This window comes from Mus caroli, chromosome 10 (assembly GCF_900094665.2).
Source record: "Mus caroli chromosome 10, CAROLI_EIJ_v1.1, whole genome shotgun sequence".
NCBI classification, from domain to species: Eukaryota; Metazoa; Chordata; class Mammalia; order Rodentia; family Muridae; genus Mus; species Mus caroli.
This window is the reverse complement of record NC_034579.1, coordinates 76,310,717-76,330,997: the sequence shown is the minus strand read 5'-3', so window position 1 is coordinate 76,330,997 and position 20,281 is coordinate 76,310,717. Positions and strand designations below refer to the sequence as shown.

General features: G+C 45.6%; 1 protein-coding gene across 1 annotated transcript in view; it reads right to left on the bottom strand.

The window, feature by feature from the left end:
• Positions 1-17,096, bottom strand: part of Tdg (thymine DNA glycosylase) — a 19,878-nt gene extending 2,782 nt beyond the window's left edge. The window contains exons 1-8 of the mRNA XM_021173484.2: positions 16,868-17,096; positions 8,229-8,404; positions 5,500-5,741; positions 4,977-5,046; positions 2,890-3,025; positions 2,662-2,744; positions 2,486-2,580; positions 6-172 (exon numbers count right to left, since the gene is read on the bottom strand). Of these exons, the coding sequence (XP_021029143.2) occupies positions 6-172; positions 2,486-2,580; positions 2,662-2,744; positions 2,890-3,025; positions 4,977-5,046; positions 5,500-5,741; positions 8,229-8,404; positions 16,868-16,890 (992 nt within the window). The 5' untranslated portion in view covers positions 16,891-17,096. The remainder of the gene's footprint in view (positions 1-5; positions 173-2,485; positions 2,581-2,661; positions 2,745-2,889; positions 3,026-4,976; positions 5,047-5,499; positions 5,742-8,228; positions 8,405-16,867) is intronic.
• Positions 17,097-20,281: the final 3,185 nt, after the last annotated feature.

The window sequence follows — 20,281 nt, the reverse complement described above, 5'->3', positions numbered from 1 at the left end:
CTTGCGCAAGCTGCAGGTCAAATGTATACTGCACTTCCTGAATGTCCGAGTTGCGTTCAATGCCTTTCAGCTGGTCTCTCAAGTCCTTCAGCTTAATGTAGTAATGAACTTTGTCCTGGGCCCGGGGAAACTGAGCACATCTGGCGCTGGACGACGGCATGACGTAGCACAGCTGGGATCAAGGTTTCAGAGATGTTAGCAGCTGACTGAATCTACTCACATTGCAGTTAGAAAAAGTGAACTTTATTTGGCTTAATTACTTGATGCTTATACGTAAATCAAAGAAGCTGCATTTAAGATCCCCAAGTGTAGCTGGCTTTGAGTTCTTTTCTCATAAACTATGGACAAAGCCTTGTCCATAATTAATCTAGAAATGTCCCTAGAAGCTGGATGAAATACCAGAAGTAAATGGCAGCAGGGAAAGACGTTTGCATTTATCATGCCGACTGATGACAAACTGTCCTTCAAAGAGCAGAAATCATTTCTTGTTCTATACATATAAGTGAGGAGATTAATATACTTATGGCAATTTTTAAGTTGGTTTCCTTTCATATATTAAGATTATTTTGTTTTGAGACTGCCTCATCATATATTATAATTATTTTCTATTTTTGATTATAGGATTTTTAGAAACTGATTAATGCAGATGTGTGGGTGTTAGCATGTTTTTATAATAGCACATTTTCAAGATATTCTTTAATTAAAACGATCCACAGTAGACTGGCTAGGGGTAATGGCACATACCTTTAATCCTAGCAGAGGCAGATAGGTTTGAGGGCAGCCTTATCGAATGCACACAGTGAGGCCCCTGCCTGCCTCTCTCTCCCTCTCCCACACAAATGAGAATAAAAAGAAGAAAGTAAATTGTTTTCACTTCCAGCTAAATCACTAGCAACATCAATAACTTCGTAGAATACAAAGTGGAAGATAGATGCAGGGCTGCCTAGAGAACTGCCACTGTTGCCATAGTTACCTCTTGACTGTCAACTGACCCAGATTTGGACTCATTTTTGAAGAAGGAACTTCAATAGAGTCACCCAGGTCTAACTAGCCTGAGGCCTTGTCTGTGAGGCTCTTTCTTAGTTAGTTTTGAGGGGCGTGGCATGTGGTATGTGTACCAGTGGGAGGAGGAGAACTTGTGGGAGTCAGTTCTCTCCTTCCACAGTATGGGTCTGGGGATTGAACTGGGGTTGTCAGGCTTGGCAGAAAATGTCTTAACCCACTAAGACATCCTGCTGGTCCCACAAGGCATTTCCATAACTGCTAATATTTGAGAGCCCAGCTAACTGTTGAGTACTACCATCCTTAGTTTGATGCGCTTGTTTGTTTGCTAAATGTCGTTTTTAAAGATTTATTGATTTGTATGTGCACTGGTGTTTTGTGTGGATGAATATCTATCTGTGTGAAGGTCCCAGAATCCCTGGGACTGGAGTGACAGACAGGGTGAGCTGCCATGAGAGTGCTAGGAATTGAACTCAGTTCCTCTGGCTGTAAGCACAAAGCCCTCTCTCCAGGCCCAGAGCCTGAATTCTATAAGAAAGACAGCTGAGCAAGTGCTGAAGTGGTAGAGTATTGCCTAACATGCAAGTTTGATCTCCACCCCCCCAAAAAAAACAAACAAAAAAACAAAACAAGATACACAAACCCCTATGCTTTACTTTAAAAAAAAAAAAGTGAACAAAATCAGAAACAAACGTTTGTAAATACTTTGTGGAAATTAGTTTGAAAATCACTATACAGGGCTAGACAGATAACTTAGTGGTAAGAGCTCTGGCTGCTCTTGCAGAAGGCCCAGGGTTCAATTCCCCAGCACCCATGGTGGCTCACAACTGTCTATAACTCCAGTCCCACGAAATTAGATACCCTCTTCTGGCATCCATGGGCCATGTGGTTGTATACAGATATATACAGTTATATACATTAAGCAAAACATCCATATGCATAAAAATAAATAACTGAATAAGTGAAATGTTTAAAAAAAAAACGAGAAGGCAAGTGAGAAAGCTTCAGAGCTGTCCTGACACCTCTGATTATGTGACAGCACCTAACAGGCTGGCTGGCTGCTGGTCTAAGCTTCAGAGCTGTCCCCGATACCTCTGATTATGTGATAGTACCAAACAGGCTGGCTGGCTGCTGGTCTAACGTGTTCAGCTCTAAAATTAAGCTGGGGTTAAATATACAAATGAAGTAGGTAACTTTACCGGTGTGAATACCAATGTATACGTTAGATACATATGTATGTCTGAATTTGTAAGTAACCAATGATGGTATTCTGAATGTAGTACAAGCCAGTTCCTCTGACATTTAGCTGACAAATACTTTTTAAATAAAATTCTAACTACATCTGAAAGTCTAAGCCGGTAATTATTTAATAAAACAGGTGGATTCTCTTAGGACAAAAATAACACTGTCTGGGACAGATGGGAAGGACAGTCGGCTAGAAGCCCCTGGGCAGCTTACAGATAGATGCACTCGGGAGACTTACAGTTTCTGTGTCTGGGATCTTGTGGGGTTGAAGCCCAAATTCCAAGTTCTTAACCTTTACTCCAAAAACTTCTTTACTGAAAATTTCATAAATACCTAAAGTAAAACACAAATATATTTAACACTGCCCTTGTCATGAGCATAGAGAGAAGACAAAAATGTAAAAGTAATTCTTACATTTTCCATTAAACACCGCTATTCGTGGCTGGTATTTCTGCAGTTTCTGCACCAGGATGCGCCCTCCTTCCCGGAACTCTTTACTAGAAGTGAATGGGGAGGTGGTGAGGATAGAAACAGAGCAGTGTTTGCAGTGAGCGCCGTCAGGTGGCTCTCCACACGTTACACGCACTTTTGGATCGGGCATGAGGTGCCCACAGCACCATAAATCTCATGTTCTATAGCTACCTAGACAGATCCTTGCTGCCCGGCGTCGTCCGTTCCACCATGTTGGTGAATCCAATGCCGTACTTCCCGGGTAAGGTGTGGTCATCCATGTGATTCAGCTGCACCTCACTCAGCCCGGACATGAACAGACACTTCCCTGTGAAAGAGGGCTTGGTTTCTCCCATGCAAAGTGAAAGGCTTTTATTGAACAACAAAAACAAAACCAAGAAAAACCCAAAACCACTGATGGAGTAGTTTACATCATGTTGCTAAAACTGGAGGGAAATAAACGACTTAAAAAAAATTCTTAAAAATTAGTAACCTACAACAAATACCATATTGAACAATGACAGCAGATTGAATACCAATGCTAATTTCTCTCCGACTTTAATCATACTTTTCCTACAAGAAACTATTACCTTCATTGCACACACAGCTTCAAACTGAGTTCTTACCTAATAATTGATAACACCACCACTTTGCCCTTAAGACTCCCCTCACCCTGACTAAACTCAAACCCCTTGAGGGTAGAGGAAACAGAGACACTTTCTCAGAATTGTAAAATAATGGGCATGATATGTTGCTCATTTCAAAAGCACATTATTATTACTTAGCCTAAACACCTGCAATCTGACTCTCGGACAAGCAGTACTGTCTGAGGACACACACCGCCCCAGTAGGCAGCGGGAAAAGGATCTCTCTGTATGGACAACTTGCATGTGTAGAGCAATGCAGTAGTAGAACCTGGTTTTAAAGCTCACTAGGCAAAGAATGAGCCTTTGCTGCCCTCTCCTTCTATAGAAACTGTCTTTCGAGAATGTCTCAGACCCAAGCATTTTACACGTAACCAATACCCAACAATCAATGAATTTCTTTAAGGAACTTTTTCAGCTATTTTATGTGTATGGGTGTGTCTTAGTTAGGGTTTGTATTGCTGTGATAAAGACCATGACTAAATGCGATTTGGGAAGGAATGGGTTTATTTCAACTTACATCTCTCAGGTCACCCTCCATCACTGAAGGAAGTCAGGGCAGGCACTCAAGGCAGGACCCTGGAGGCAGGAAGTGATGCAGAGGCCATGGAGGGTGTTCCTTACTGGCTTGCTCAGCCTGCTTTCTTATACAACTCAGGGCCACCTGCCCAGAGGTGTGATCACCTACAGTGAGCTGGACCTTCCCATAGCAACCACTAATCAAGTAAGCGCCCCAGGGCCCAATGTAGTGGTGGCACTTTCTTGGTTGAGTTTCCCTCTTGCCAAAGTACTCTGAGCTTGTATCATAGTGACAAAAATAAATAAATAAATAAATAAACCAAAACCAACCAGAACAAGGTGGGGTTGATACCAAAAGAGGGAACTGGGTCCTCTAGAACTGTAACTACAGACAGTTGTGAGCCACACTATCTTGGGATAGTTTGGAATCAAATCTGGGTGCTCTGAAAGAGCAGTCAATGCTCTTAACCTCTGAGCCACCTCTCCAGATCCATAATCAATACTTTTTATCTCTCCAAGAAAGTAACACTGACAAAAATCTGGGAACATCAATACTTTTGTCTACACTGCCACAGCAAAATGTTATTGTTACTATATCTATGGAGTGTACACACACACACACACACACACACACTCATTCAAAAAAAAATTAAGGCCAGGTGGTAGTACATGTCTTTAATCCTAGCACGTGGGAGGCAAAGGAAGGCAGGTGTCTCTAAGTTCAAGCCAGTCTGGTTCCTGAATAGCCATAGGAGTTCCTGAATAGCCAGGACTACATAGAGAGACTCTGTCTCAAAACACCCCACCACCTCAAAAAAGAAGAAAATCTTGAAACCCTTTGAGCAAGCACAGAGGTTAGCCCAGTTGTAGAATACATGCTTAGCATCTTCAGAGTCGGCTCTGATACCCAGCTCCACAACCTCCAGGAAGTACTTTCCATGCCCCCAACTCTCCACTAATACCAACGTGCAGTGACAGACCCTTCCTGTCCACACTCAGAGAAACATGCAACACGTGTAGCTTATTCATATAATTCTTGTCAATGTAAAGTCAGCCCATTAATCCTACTAATAAAGCTACCTCACTCAAAGTGACTTTGAAAAAGTCGACACTTACAGAAGTGATTTCCAGGCCCAGGGTAGTGATGTCCTTTATAGGCAGCCATTAATCCCGGGTTAATGCCAATCTAGAAAACAAAGTAATTGAACACTTTTGTTTTTAAAAACTCAGCAAATATTCCATTGTTCCATATGCAAAATTCATATAAACGGCAGGCTGTTCTGTTACTACCCCACCCCCTACTATGTACTATATTAAATTATTTGTGTTTTTCCTTAAAAAAATAAAGTTCTCTACCAAAAAAGGAAAGGAAACTCAAGAAAAGAAACAGCCAGGCAGTGGCAGTGCAGCCTTTAATTCCAGTACTAGGGAGGCAGAGGCAGTTGGATTGCTAAATTTGAGGCCAGCCTGGTCTACAGAGCGAGTTTTAGGACAGCCATGGCTACAGAGAAACCCTGTCTCTAAAAACCCTAAAACAAACGAAACCCCTCTTTTCAGGAGAGTGCTATTTGTAAGAACCACTGCCAAGTAGAGCTAATCCTCTGGGCTATCTATCGGCAAACAAGGACAAAAGCCTTACGATCACAATATCCAGATTGAAGGTCAAAATGTCAGGAAGCGTCTTGGTCAGAAGCTCAGCCTCAGAGACGCCGTTGAAACGGTCCACTTTCCTTTTCACTTTAAACGCGTCTGTGATTTTCTCTTGCTTTTCTTTTGATTTTGTGGACTTGCCGGATTTCTTTGACGTAGCAGGTTTTTTGGTCTCCACTGGTTCCTGGGGCTCTGCTGCTCTGGGTTTCCTTTTCCTTCTCTTTGGAGCTTCTGAAACAGCGATTCCCAGAATGTGGTGGCAGAAAACATAGAAACCGCAGGCAACTCCACAGCAGTCATGCTATAAACACCCATGCTACCCTATCCCGCCCACGTATGTCCTCGAATTTCTGTCTCCTCTGCAGCTTCCCCTCCTATCCCTCTCCCCACCTAGGCACATCTGATGGTCACAGACTGATCTTCTACACAGCCTCACTTGGGTTCTTGGTTCCCCAGGGATCTATATAACACTTTATAGGTATTCTAAGTACATAAATCGTTACGTAAACACATTTTTGAACAAGGCCAGACAAGGTGGTCCACATCTCTTTAGTACAAGCACTCAGGAGGTAGGTAAAGAAGGTCACCCTGAACTATTATACTAAGATTCTGCCCTCAAAGGGGAAGGTTTTTAACTCACTTCCTACTGGTAGGCACAGGTGGCTTATGGCTTGTTTTAGAAGTCATGAGGCACAGACTGCTCCACATATTCAGAGTGACTGGAAAGTGCTGAAGGCAAGCTCTCTTGGGGCTGGCAGCATTGCTCAAAGGTAAGAACAGAGCTGTGTTCTCAGGACCTTCACATGACTGACATAAAGGCTGAACTATGTGTGTTGATACCCACTCTGCACATTACAGAGTGTGTGAGCCACCACCCACCATTTCTATCCAACAAATGTCAGTCCTGACAGTCCAAAGTGTCTCTTGACAATGGTAATGTCTCCTGAGGCACAAAGCACTCTTGGCTGAGAAACAGACTCAGTTATTCAACGGGAAACCAGTGTTCCCTCATCTTTGACTCTCTGGATGCCTTCCTGTTTGCTCTGGCCCCATTCTATTATGTATTTTCTCAGCCAAGCCTGGAAGGCTGCTTCAGTCACTCCTTTCCAGGGTTCCACCACCACAGACTAGCAGCTGGAGATCCCTAGTCCTCAGTGTCTGCAAACACAGGAGAAGAGAGGCTGGAGACAGCCCCAGCCAATAAGTTAGGTGTGGCCCTGGAATTATAAGGCAACTAAGAGCACATTCCTCACATAAATGCTGTTACTGCTATCCACACACCTCAGTCTATGTGGCTTCCCTTCCTATTCCTCATCTGTGAGGCACTTCGTGCAACCAACTGCATGTCAGAAATCTATGAGTGCTTTGGATAATGTTTGAGTCTGCCCACCAAAGGTTCCTATGTTTGATGCTTAGTCCCACAGCAGCTTTGTTGGGAGATGTGGAACTGTTAAGAGGTGAAGCCGAGTAAGGGGTCCTTAGGTTAACTGGGGAAATGCCCTTAGAAGGGAATATCAGCTCCTGGTCTCTGTGGCTTCCTCTCTGGTGATGTGATTCTCTCTCACATGAACCTCTGCCACTGTGGTACCATCTGCCATGAGACCTTTCTCAGGGTGGAGCAAATGGTGAGGTCACGCCCCTAAACCTTCAGAACTGTGCACAAAACCCCTTCTCAGGGCTGGAGACATGGTTCAGTGGTTAAGAGCACTGGCTGCTCTCACAGAGGACCTGTTTTGATTCCTGGCATCACTTGGCAGCTCACAACCTTCTGTGACTTCAGTTCCAAGAGGTCCCACACTGTCTTCTGGTCTCAGAAGGTACCAGACATGGAAGTGGTTCACAGACTTGCAAATAAAATACCCACACACATAAAAATTAACAGAATAAACAAACAAACACACACACACCTTTAAAAAAAACTTACTCCAAAAGAAAAATGTTACTCAGCATCAAGTCTGTCATTATAATAATGGAAGGGGCTACAACTGGTACTTTTCACTTTCTCTTTCTCTCTCAGCATCTATGTGAAGTACATCGAGCTGGAGAGATGGCTCAGCAGTTAAGAACACTGGCTTGTTCTTCCCAGCAACCACATGGTGGCTCACAACCATCAATAACGGGATCTGATGCCCTCTTCTGGTGTGTCTGAAGACAGCTGCAATGTACTCATATAAATAAAATAAATAAATAAATCTTAAAAAAGAAAAGAAATCCATGTACTGTAGCCAAGGAATTGCACCTCTAGAGTACTTTCCAACTCTTTCTCCACACCCTCTAGTCTTCCTCATATCTTCCCACTTAGACCCTCCAGACGTACTTTTAAATGCCCGTCCATGTGAGTCACTCCTTGGCTCCCACTCTCTCAACAGTTCCCTACTGCTCTGGGAATAGCAGTGTGCACTCCTTAGGGTCCACATAAACCTCCCTGCCTCATCTGCTCCCATCCCCACCTTCTCCTCTGCTCCATGATACTCAGAGGTTTGGGGCCATGCCTCAACTCCTTCTCAGCTGGCACTGCCCCCCCCCCCTTTGTTGTTCACAGGGTGACTTTTGGAGCTCCTGTGTTACTGCTCTGCTGCCTCTGAGCGCCTGGACCAAGTTAAATGCCAATGCTGTGAGGTCTCTGGTCACTCATCCTGTGCCTGCTGCAGCGCTCATGTGTTCACTGATTGCTCTGCTGGAGGCGGAGACATTCAAGGGAGACCATGTAAGAACTACCTGGTGCAGGTTCCTGGGCAGGAGCGTCTGCGGGCACCTGCTGTTCAGTCACGGTTGTCATGTTAGGAGCTACTGCTGGCACCTGCTGTCCAGTCGTGACTGCCATGTTAGGAACTTCTGCCATCATTTGTTGAAATGGAAATGAATACAAAGCTTGAACTTGCTCCAGAGAATAGCTGAAAGAACAATTAGGTACAATTTATGTTACCACAATAAAAGTTACCCAAGGGTGAGTTAAATGACCAAAGACTCTTCCGAATCCAAATTGTTTATAGCCAGATCATAGTCATTACTCAGGTAACAGGAGATAAGGAAGGTCTATTCTCTACGAATAGAATACTTCCCTGACTTTACCAAGTACACACACACACACACACTTTAGCTCTTACTGTTCAGTGGCCAGATATGCCACCACCACCACCACAACTTACCTGTACTTTCTCTGAGATGAGATCACAGGAACTTTCAAGTTGATAGTCTTGGAGGACTATCAATCCATACGAATTAAAAAAATCATGGGTTGGAGAGATGGCTCAGTGGTTGAGAGCACTGACTGCTCTTCCAAAGGTCCTGAGTTCAATTCCTAGCAATCACATGGTGGCTCACAACCATCTATAATGAGGATCTGATGCCCTCTTCTGGTGTGTTTGAAGACAGCTGCAGTGTACTCACATACATGAAATAAATAAGTAAATAAATAAATCCCCACATGCACTAATCCCATCTTGGCACAAGAATTTCCCTATCCGAATAGTGTAACTTAGCTTTTCTTTGGTTTCTTTGTGTGATTCTTTAAAAAATATATTCATTAAATTTGGCTTTTTTGTTATTGTTAGCCCTTTGTCTTAGTTGTTTTGTTGCTTACTACTTTATAGACAGACAGACAGAAGAACTGGATTATTTTGTAAATATCTGTTCAACCTACAAAACAAACAAAATTCTCTTCTGAGCATGACTCCATTAAAAGCAAAGCATGCAGGTCTTCCAGCCCAGCTACAGAGAGACCCTGACTCAAAACACAGAAAGCAATCAACCAACGTAAATCCACTCCAAACCCTAAGCCTTCAAAGGAAGCAATTTCCAAAAGCCTTTCTATAGTGGCCTAAAAGCAATGTTTCAAGCTGCTTCTGTCAGCACAAAAGCAAGGAACACAGACATAGGACACTACAGCAGTGTCTACTATAGCAGGATACTCTACAGGGGGATACACTACAGCAGTGTCTACTACATCAGGATACACTACAGCAGTACACTACAGCAGGATACACTACAGCAGTACACTACAGAAGGATCCTCTACAGCAGGATACACTACAGCATCAAATGATGACAATACATGTAGAATGCACTCAGAAGTAAAGTGAAAAGGAATTTACTTCTTGGAGAGAGAAGTCATGCTTCCCATGGCAAGATACTCTACTTGGCAGCTCTCTCTCTCTCTCTCTCTCTCTCTCTGTGTGTGTGTATGTGTGTTTTGTAGGTCAGAGCTGGAGAGATGGCACAGTGGCTCAGAGAACTCACTGCTTGTAGAGGATCCAGGTTCACTTTCCAGCACCCACACCAGGCAGCTCTTAATCTCCTGTGACTCCTGCTCCTGGGGACTGGACACCCTCTTCTGGACTATGTGTGCACTTTGATAGAGATGATGAACCCACTCCCCTACACACTCAAACACACATAAATAAAAAAGCTAAGATCAAACAAGCCACTTCTGTAATAAGAGTTATCTCAGTAAAATGGCCAAGTCAAAAGGTAACAACTGCTGGCCAGCAGTGGCACACTCAGCACCTAGGCAGGTGAAATCTCTGAGTCCAGGCCAGCCTGGTCTACAGAGTGAGTTCCAGGACAGTCAGAGCTAAACAGAGAAACCCTGTCTTGAGAAAACAAAACAAAACAAACAAACACAAAGTTTACATAAACTAAAGAACATCTTTGATAACCTTAAATGGCACACAATAGATTTTCCCACACTGCCTTATTGTGTGAACTCTGCTCCCTTAGACTGTTCACTCCCCAGGGAGGAAAGCCTTTCCCTAGCTTAGCCCATTCAAGAACATGATACTAACAGCCACATGCGCCTTGAGACTTTCTGCCCATGAGCATGTATGATGTAACGAACAAGAAATACTCTGTATGTTTATCATGGCTTCTCTGCTCCTGCTTTGAATCCTGAGCTTTCAGAGAGGCCCTGGAAAGGGCCCCCCTTTATTTTTTATTTATTTATTTTTATTAGATATTTTCTTTATATACATTTCAAATGCTATCCCGAAAGTTCACTATACCCTCCCTCCACCCTGCTCCCCCTACCCACCCATTCCCGCTTCTTGGCCCTGGCATTCCCCTGTACTGGGGTATATAAAGTTTGCAATATCAAGGGGCCTCTCTTCACAGTGATGGCCGACTAGGCCATCTTCTGCTACATATGCAGCTAGAGATACGAGCTCTGGGGTACTGGTTAGTTCATATTATTGTTCCACCTATAGGGTTGCAGACCCCTTCAGCTCCTTGGGTGCTTTCTCTAGCTTCTCCATTGGGGGCCCTGTGTTCCATCCATTAGATGACTGTGAGCATCCACTTCTGTATTTGCCAGGCACTGGCATTGCCTCATAAGAGACAGCTATAACAGGGTCCCTTCAGCAAAATCTTTCTGGCATATGCAATAGTGTCTGGGTTTGGTGGCTGATTATGGGATGGATCCCCGGGTGGGGTAGTCTCTGGATAGTCTATCCTTTCGTCTTAGCCCTGGAAAGGGCTCTTGCACAGTATTGCCTGAAGTTCCCTCTTCAATTCCTCAGCACAGGTCACACTGGGGACACAGGATAAGAAACTATGAGAGGCTAGCTTAGGGTGCTGTATGCTCAAAGACAATGAACAGGGGTACTATCCCAGCGGACAGACACTTTTGCTTCAAGAAGGGTTGCTGAAGAGAAGGTCAGGCACCAGTAAGGAAGAATATTCATTCTTCCTTTGAAGTTTTCTTTCTTGAAAACAAACGAACAACACTCCAAAAGAGCAATTATTTGAAAAGTTAATTTTATGTATCTATGTATGTGTGTGTGTGTGTGTGTGTGTGTGTGTGTGTGTGTGTGTGTGTGTAGCATGCACATGCAGTGCCTGTGGAGGTCAGAAAAGGGTGCCCGGGCCTCTACACCTGGACTCAGCCATAGTTGTGAGCCTCCATGTGGGTGCTAGGAATCAAATCCAGGCCCTTGGCAACTGTTAAGCCTTCTCTCCACTCCCAAACTTGTGCTTCTTTAAATACAGTTCTCATGTTAGAGAATGGCTCAATAGAGTATCTTGCAGCAACATGAGAAAATACTATGCAGCTACTAAAAGTTCATTGGTAGTTTGAAAAAAATACAGAAAAAGTATACTTAAAATATTTTTGTGCCGAGCAGTGGTGGTACATGCTTTTAATCCCAGCACTTGGGAGGCAGAGGCAGATGGATTTCTGAGTTCAAGGCCAGCCTGGTCTACAGAGTGAGTTCTAGGACAGCCAGGGCTCTACAGTGAAACTCTGTCTCACGTAGTTCAAGCTGGTCTCATCGCTACATAGTCAAGGTGACCTTGAACTCCTGTTCTTCCTGGCTCTATTTCTCAAGGGTTGGGGTTATAAGCATGTATGATCATACTTGGCCATGTGAATTAAAGTTAGCATCGTGGGACTAGCTTCCTAGTGGATATCTCTTATGTGGGTGCAAGCCAAACATGTACATAGAAACCTTCATAAGTTTGAATACTAGAAAACCAGAATTTTAGATAACCTAATTTTCTGTTGTTGAATACTAGTTAAATCTGCAAGTGACACAAACTTGCTTCAAGTTGTTTCAATTCCTTCTTTTTTTTTCATTTCAAATGATTTGTGTGTACCTGTGCTTGTCTGCATGTGTTATGTGCATGACATGCATGTAGGATCTGTGGAGTACCAAGGGAAGTCAGGGCCCCATAACTGGAGTTACAGGTAGTTGTGAGCAAACCTGTGGGTGATGGGGAACTCATGCCCTCTGCAAGAACAGGCAGTGCTCTTGACGGTTGAACCATCTTTCCAGCCCCCTGCTCAAAAGATTTAAAAACTATGTCGCACACACGCAAGCACGCAGCAACAAGGACCACTGAGTCATCACCCCCACTTCCAGTCTCCCCTCCCTCGCTGTGATAATGCAGAATTAGATTTAGCAGCCTCTACATTAAGCAGCACTAAATCTGCTCAGATCTGAGCAGGCCCTGTACTCATTCCTTTCCTGGTTGGTATGGCAATACCTGAAAAAAAAAAAAGCAACCTAAGAGAAGACCTCGTTCCCACACTCAGTTCAGAATACAGCCCACTGTGCTAGGGAAGGCTAGGCAGCGTGAGCCACGTGGTCCATGTGTTGACCATGGGAAAAAGGGGAATGCGGTGCTTAGCAGGCTCTTTCCTTCCCCCTTTGTGGAGGCTGCAGGACACGAGAAGGGGAAGCCTTTTATGCCATATCTGGTTGAGAGTCAGAAATGTTAACACAACTCACAATCATCCCAATTCCCTATAGAGACTGCCCATCTGTCTAAAGGCTCACAGCAAGCAAGAATACTAAAAACTACAAACTAGGGGCTGGAGAGATGGCTCAGGGGTTAAGAGCACTGACTGCTCTTCCAAAGGNCCTGAGTTCAATTCCCAGCAACCACATGGTGGCTCACAACCATCTGTAATGGAATCTGATGCCCTCTTCTGGTGTCTGAAGACAGCAACAGAGTACTCACATATATAAAACAAATAAGATCTTAAAACAAACCCTACAAACTAAGCTTAATCAGGCCTTGATGACCATGCCCCGAGTTTAACTGCATAACACACACTGCTCTCATGTCCCGAGATCTAAACAACACACTTTATACAATCACTTCTGATTTCACTGACAAGGGGAATCCTTTGGAGGAATAAAGAAAGCAGATCTGTGGTGTAATGAGAATGAACCACACAGGCTCAAATATCCGTACTCGATGAAAACTCTTTGGGAAGGATCTGGAGGTGGCCCACCCCAGCCCCGCCCCCTCTGCCTGTGGTCCTCAGATCAGGATGTGCAATGCTTTCAGCTGCTGCTCTAGTGCCTCGTTTGTCTGCTCTTGCTACGATGCCGATGGATTAACCCTCGGAAACTGTAAGCAAAGCCCCTAATTAAATGTTTCCTTTTTATAAGAGTTGGTCATGGTGTCTTCACAGCAATGGGAAGTATCTTTTCCAGTTTTTCTCCCTTCCCTTTCTCCCTCTTGCTCTGGCCCTGCTCACTCTGGTCCATAGGTTTTTTTTTTTATTGTTGTTGTTGTTGTTTTGTTTTTTGTTTAATTTGTTTTTCATTACGGATGGTTGTGAGCCACCATGTGGTTGCTGGGATTTGAACTCATGACCTCTGGACGAGCAATCAGTGCTCTTAACCGCTGAGCCATCTTACCAGCCCTTCACTTAAGTCTTTAAACCTTGCTGCAAACTATATTCCCTTGAGCAAAGCAGGAGAAAGGCACAGACTTTATATATAGCCACTGGTAGCATCTGTGGCCTTTCCCCCTTGCGAAGCTGGCTGAGTCAGGTAGATACTATTCTTTTAAACTAAGCCTGTTATCCCCCCACCCCCACTGTCTCTATGCCTGGGCCAGTGACATGGTTGATCAGGTAAAGGTGCTTGCCACCAAGCCTGGGGACTTGAGCCTGATCTGAAACCCACAAGGTGGAAGAAGAAAACAAACTTGAGAAAATTTTCCTGTGACTCACGTAGTGGCACATGGGCTCTGCCACCCCTAGCCCCTCCTTTCACTCATGAGCGCATGTAAGACGTTAGAGGTAAAATAATAATCATCCGTGCTTACTGTCCCTCATCCCCACCCAACAGGCTTCGTAGGGTTGCTTCGCTCTGACTCATCCTGACACTCTCCTGGGCAGTGCAGTCCAACTCCCAGCTTTACTGAGCAGAGGTCTGCAAAGGGGGGTGGACTACTGACCACTGACAGTACCACCACACTTGGGGCAGGCCTCCTCAGTTAAACTTCTCTGGAAACACCCTCAGGACAGATCTGGAGGTGTGTCTACTAGGTGATCCCAAGTCAAGTTGATTCCATGTCTAGGTGATTCCAAGACAGCGAGAAACTCCACAGGCCCCACACCTGTCATCTCTGTGTAACGTAATGGCTCCGGAGCTACACAGAAGTGTCCATTCTCTTTTCTTCCCGTATCTGCTGGTATCACCTGCTCCATGCTGCTTCATCCTGCAAGATGCTGCTTTCTTCTCTCGGAGACCCATCCTACCCACTCCTACCGACCTCCTGTGCCCAGAACTGCTTCCTACAGCTGCTTGTGGTCTCTCAATACACACACAGCGGATTAGAGGTCTGTGGAAAGTTGCCATGCTGTATGCCTGTAATCCTGGCACAGAAGCAGAGGAAGGAGGACACCTATGAGTTTGAGGCTTGCTTGGGTCTACAATAGCAAGACTGTCTCAAAGCTAAAAAAAAAAACCCAAAATGTCTACCTAATACAATTCTGATCTGCTGTTTTAAATCTTTAAAGCTTTCTCTAGAAACACTAAGAAACTTCTTTAATTTCAAGTTATTTTATACTATTTTAAGGGTCTAGAGTGCTGTTTCAAAACACCTTTGAGCATCTCATTTGAACCAGGATACATCCTACTGAATACCCACAAACAATGACCAGTGCTAAACAAGCTGAACGCTGCACAGGGGATTGGTCTGGTTTGGCTCTCTATCAAATGCTACATACTGAGTTCTGGTTGTCCCTCTCCCTCCCATCTCAGGGATGAGATCTTCACATGTATCAGCTTTTGTTGTGTAGCCCTACCCTCCTTTCCCCTATTGGTTAATAAAGATGCCTACAGCCTGGGCTGTGTAGAAGAGAGGGGGCGGAGCGAAGGTTCCTGGGCTTGGGGGTCTCAGGAAGGACCACCAGAGAGAGGTGAAAGAAGAAAAAAGTCCCTAATAGGGTAGGTGGATCTTAGCACATGGCCCCGATGGCTGGCCTGATGCAGCAGGATCAGCCCAAACAAAACATGGCACGTGATGTCTCGGGGCTACTGACAGGGAAGCAGACAAACTAGCATGCAGGGCCGATATCTGCCCAGCTCTAGTGCTTTTAAGCCTATTATAAAATCGAAAGAACGTTGTGTCTTATATTTGGGAACTAAATGATCTGAGGTGAGGTAGAAACCCCCAAATAATATTTACTGCAACACACACAGCTCCAGGGAGCTGGCAGTGTGGACCCGTGAAGGAACACCACATACACATCTGCTGCTGACGATGCTACATGGAGAATGCACACTTACCAGTGCGTTAGCTCCTACATGCAGAGTGCAGGAAGACTTTAGGACTAATCAGAATGTCCAGTTCCTGCTGGGCCTGGTAGGTAAGGCTCATAACCCCAGCCATCTGAGAGGCTGAGGCATGAGGCTCATGAATTTAAGGTCCACCGGAGCTACAGAGTGAAGCCAAGGGTAGCCAAGGCAACACAGCAAGACCTTTCAAAATAATGAGTAAGAAGATGGCTGAGGGACATGACTCGGTGGTAAGGTGCTTACTTAGCACACTGGAGGCTCTGGGCTCAATCCCCAACCACACCCTCCCAAATAATAATAAAAATCTAGGTTCATTTTAACATCATTTCAGTAGTATGACATCAAGGTCTCACACACACACTATTTAGTATTGGGTTAGAGAGAGAGACAGACCACACACACATGTAAGATTGTGCCTCTTTTTTGTTAATGATTCACTATTGCATCCATTCAGCATGTATTTATGTAGACTCCAGTTCAACCTATCAGTTCTACAAACCCCTCTGAAAGTTGGGCCGGTGTATTTCCCACTTTCACCAGCAGGCCCCTGGCACCCTGTAGTTGGTGAAGACTTTAAGATAGGTCTACCTGCCTGTGAGTAGAGACCCTTCTGCAGTGTCCCTTGGATCTTTGAGTGGTAAACCAAACTTTCATTTCAATTCCCATGGACTGCCATTGGCCCCCGTCAATTTGCTCAAAGATGTACAATAATACAGCCGTCGAGTGGGAAGGCGGGCTGAAGACAGAATCCCCTGCCTAAGTTCAATGTCCATTTGCCACTTAGAGGCAAGCTAATTCTTCGCCAGGCAGGCATAATACCTAAATCTCTATTCCTTTTACCTGCGGAGACCTTGCCATTTTGTTTTTCTTAGCTTTCTGCGAAGAGTCTAAATCCCCAAACCTATACTTTGGCAGGCCCGCCCTGACATCCCCATCACCACTAAGGGACAGTTTTAAAGACCATCCCAGAATGAAAGACATCTAAAGATTGACTTCTTAGCGTGTTATACACACTCCACAGCAATAGTATCTATCCCGCGGGGAAGAGAAGGACCCGGCAGCAAGCGCGGCCACAGGGGCACCCGCTCGGTCTTTACAGTCCACGGTGACGGAGGGTGAAGAAGAACCGCGCGGGCGGAGGCTGCGGCCGGGCACACACCACCTTTTAAAGCTCGCGGGTACCGGAGGCAGAGGACGTGCGCGGACCGCGGGGGGGAGGAGGGGGGGCGTGTGGGGAGCGGGGAGGTCTCCACCGCGCACGCGCAAGCCGGCCTTTGTGCCGGCCGCGGCCCTGATCGACCCCAGCCGCGAGCGCCCGCGTTACCTGCGCGCCGCCTCTGCGTCCATGGCGGCGCCGCCGAGGGTACGGCCACTCCTGCCGAGCCCACGGGCGTCCGCTCTGCCGCTCGGCGCGCGGACTCACCACAGGATCGGGGCGGCCGGTGGATGGACGGCGCTGGCCTCGGCCCCTCCCACGCTGCTACATCACCGCGGCGAGTCCCCAGCGCACTTCCGTCCCCCTCCGAGGAGACCGGCAGCCTCGCCGTCACGTGATGCTGGCCAGGCCAATGGCGTGTCCTTTTCGGGGCGCCCGGGCCGCCGCTTAGCCTTTCGGGAAACGGGGAGCTCGGAGAGGATGGGGAGCGCCCGGCTGACGTCAGCTTTTGTGGGCTCTAAGTTTCCTTGACGGTGTCGGTTAAGGGTGGCCTTTAGGATGTATTATGCGTGGTGGCAAATTCATGTCTTTTCACCCCAAATTTTGTGCGGATTAAAAGCTACCTGTCTTGGGGCTCACAGAGCCTGAGCTACCAACCAGGGAGCTTTCAGGAGCTGGACCTAGACCCTCTACACGTTTGTAGCAAATGTGCAGCTTGGTGTCCGTGGAACGGGCTGTCTAGGTCTCTGTTCCTTGCCCGTGGACCCAGCGCGGACTGGGGGAAGAGGACTGCGTGTTTCCTCGGTGGGAAAGGATGTGCCTAGACTTGCTGAGACTAGATGTCCCAGAGTCGGGTTTTACCCAAGTGGGGCTTCCTCTTCTCTGAGAAGAGAAGGGGGCAGGATTTGTAAGCGTGGGACTGGGTGGAGGGGGTTGGGGGGTGGCTGTGATCGGGAGGTAAAGTTAATTAAATTAAAATAAAAACACACACACAACTGCGTGTCTTGGCTGGGCGACCCAGCATTTTGCAGAGACAGTGGCAGGCAGAACTAAGTTCGATGCTGGCCTGATTTATAGAGCGAGTTTCAGGACAGGCAATACTACACTGAGAAACTCCGTCGTGAAAAACTAAAATGATAATTATAATAATGATAAATAAATATTGTGCCTTACACAAAACGACATTCTTTCTTTTCAATTGTCTTTCTTGTCAATTCCTGTGATGAGGAGTAGGGCTGATTGGAACTGGAAAACCTAAGATTGGAGGCCACCAATGTTTGGGCCTCAGCTCACTAATCTATCTGTAAGGGGAAGCTCTTGGTAGACTACAAAGATTTCCATAAACTGTTGTCTACTTTGGAGATGGACAAACACTAGCCTAGATGCTAGATGCATCTCTGCTTCAGAATCTTAGACACCCATCTCACCTCGATTTCTCGGGGGTTCTTTTGGTTTTTGAGATAATCACAAAACTGTGTACCCCTGACTGGCTTCGAGCTTTGCAGCTGTAGTTCAGGCTGGCCTCAACCTGAGGCAAGTCTCCCGTTCACTCTCTTGCTTACTGACTGTGATTACAGGGCATGTATCACCATACTTGACTTTCGGAGGTTCTAAGAGGTTTTTTTTTTTTTTTTTTTTTTTAAGATTTATTTATTTTTATATGTGAGTACACTGTAGCTGTCTTCAGACACACCAGAAGAGGGCGTCAGATCTCATTACGGATGGTTGTGAGCCACTATGTGGTTGCTGGAATTTGAACCCAGGACCTTCGAAAGAGCAGTCAGTGTTCTTAACCGCTGAGCTATCTCTCCAGCCCCCAGAATTTTCATTTAATTTCTTTTCAATGTCTGTTGTGGGTGTTTGACCGGAAGAGTTGATTAGCGGCGTCTAGCCCTCTTCATGAATCCCAGAGTGATGGCATCTAGGCTTTGCGGTAGCCTTTTGTCAGCGATTGTTATCAGAGATTTGATGGGGTTGTTCCTTCAAAGGGTTCACAAAGGTTTTACATTATCAGTCCTTAGACATACCTGGCAGACCAGGTAGTCTCCTGTGTCTGAGAATCTTGGGTAATGGCTCCTTTATAACCCCTAGCTCATAGAAGAGGTTTGGGTATACAGAAGTTAACTTGCTAAAAGTGCCTTTTATGTAACAATAAACAACACTTCTAGGGGGCTGGTGAGATGGCTCAGCAGTGTTTGGGAGTCCTGTGGAAAAGTGAGGGATAGAAGTGAGCAAGGACACCACAAGAAGACCTACAGAGTCAACTAACCTGGGCCCATGGGGGCTCACAGAGACTGAAACACCAACCAAAGAACGTGCAGGGCTTGACCTAGGCCTCCTACACATTTGTAGCAGATTGAAGGCTGGTCTTTATGTGAGCCCCCACCTGTTCTTGGATCCCCTTCCTCTAGCTGGACGGCCTGGTTGGGCCTCAGTGAGAGAGGGCATGATTAGTCCTGCTATGACTTGGTGTACCAAGATGGGGTGGTAGCATGCACCTTGGGTCTCACCTAAGTGAATGTTGTCAAGTGACTGTACTGTGAGGAGAAGGGAGAGAGTAATGGGAGGAACTTGTGAGGGAAGGTTGACTGGGATGTAAAGTGAATAAATAAATAAATAATGGGGGGTACTTCCAGGAAACTGCCAGCATTCAGTCCTTGAGAGGCTGATCACTCATCCCACCATGTCTCCCTTCCATTGTCCCGAGGAATCCAGAACACTGACATCTTCGAGTGATAGGTTTCCGTTTCTTTAGGTTACGTGGCGGAAAATGGTGAGAAGCCTGACTGAGTTAGATTCGCCTTGTTTGTTTCACAAGAGGCGTTGGTTAAATTACAACGATCTCTTCCCTCCTGTGTCACGTGAGCTCAGAGATGGCCACAGCTCTGTGCTCCATATTTTTTTTTTCATCCTAGGATATTTTAAAGGAAAGCATATCGGCAGCTGGAGAGATGGCTCAGCTGCTACTCTTTCAGAGGACCTGGCTTCGATTCCCATACGGAGACTCACAACTAACTGTCTCTAATTCCAGTCCTGAGGGGATATGACACCTTTCTCTCACTTCCTGGGACACTAGACATGAAAGCAGGGGCACAACAACCTGCAAGCAAAGCCACATAGATGCATAAAGTAAAATACATATAAAACAGTGAAAACACTACTTAGAAAAGAAACAACTTTGGGGCTAGAGAAATAGCTCAGCTTTTAAGAGTAGGTGGGACTCTTGCAGAGGACTAGAAGGATGTTGAGACAGCATTCACTTAGGCGGTTCACAGCCATCACCAGCTCCAAACTAATGGATTCCATGGGCATCTGTGCTCACACACATGGACCCACACATCCCCATATATATGTAATTCAAAATTTTTATTTTATTTTATTTTATTTTCCAAAAAGGCTGGGCTATGGTGGCACACACCTTTAGTCACACTGATAAGTTTTTTTTTTCTCTACTGGTGAACTGAGCCAATTCAAGCCAGATTAAAATGCATATAACTTCAGGTTTATTGGGAAGCTGCTCTCCTGGTAAGTTTACTGTCCCCAAGGAAGGAGGCAGGGGAAGTCGCCATGGGGAAGGAGAGA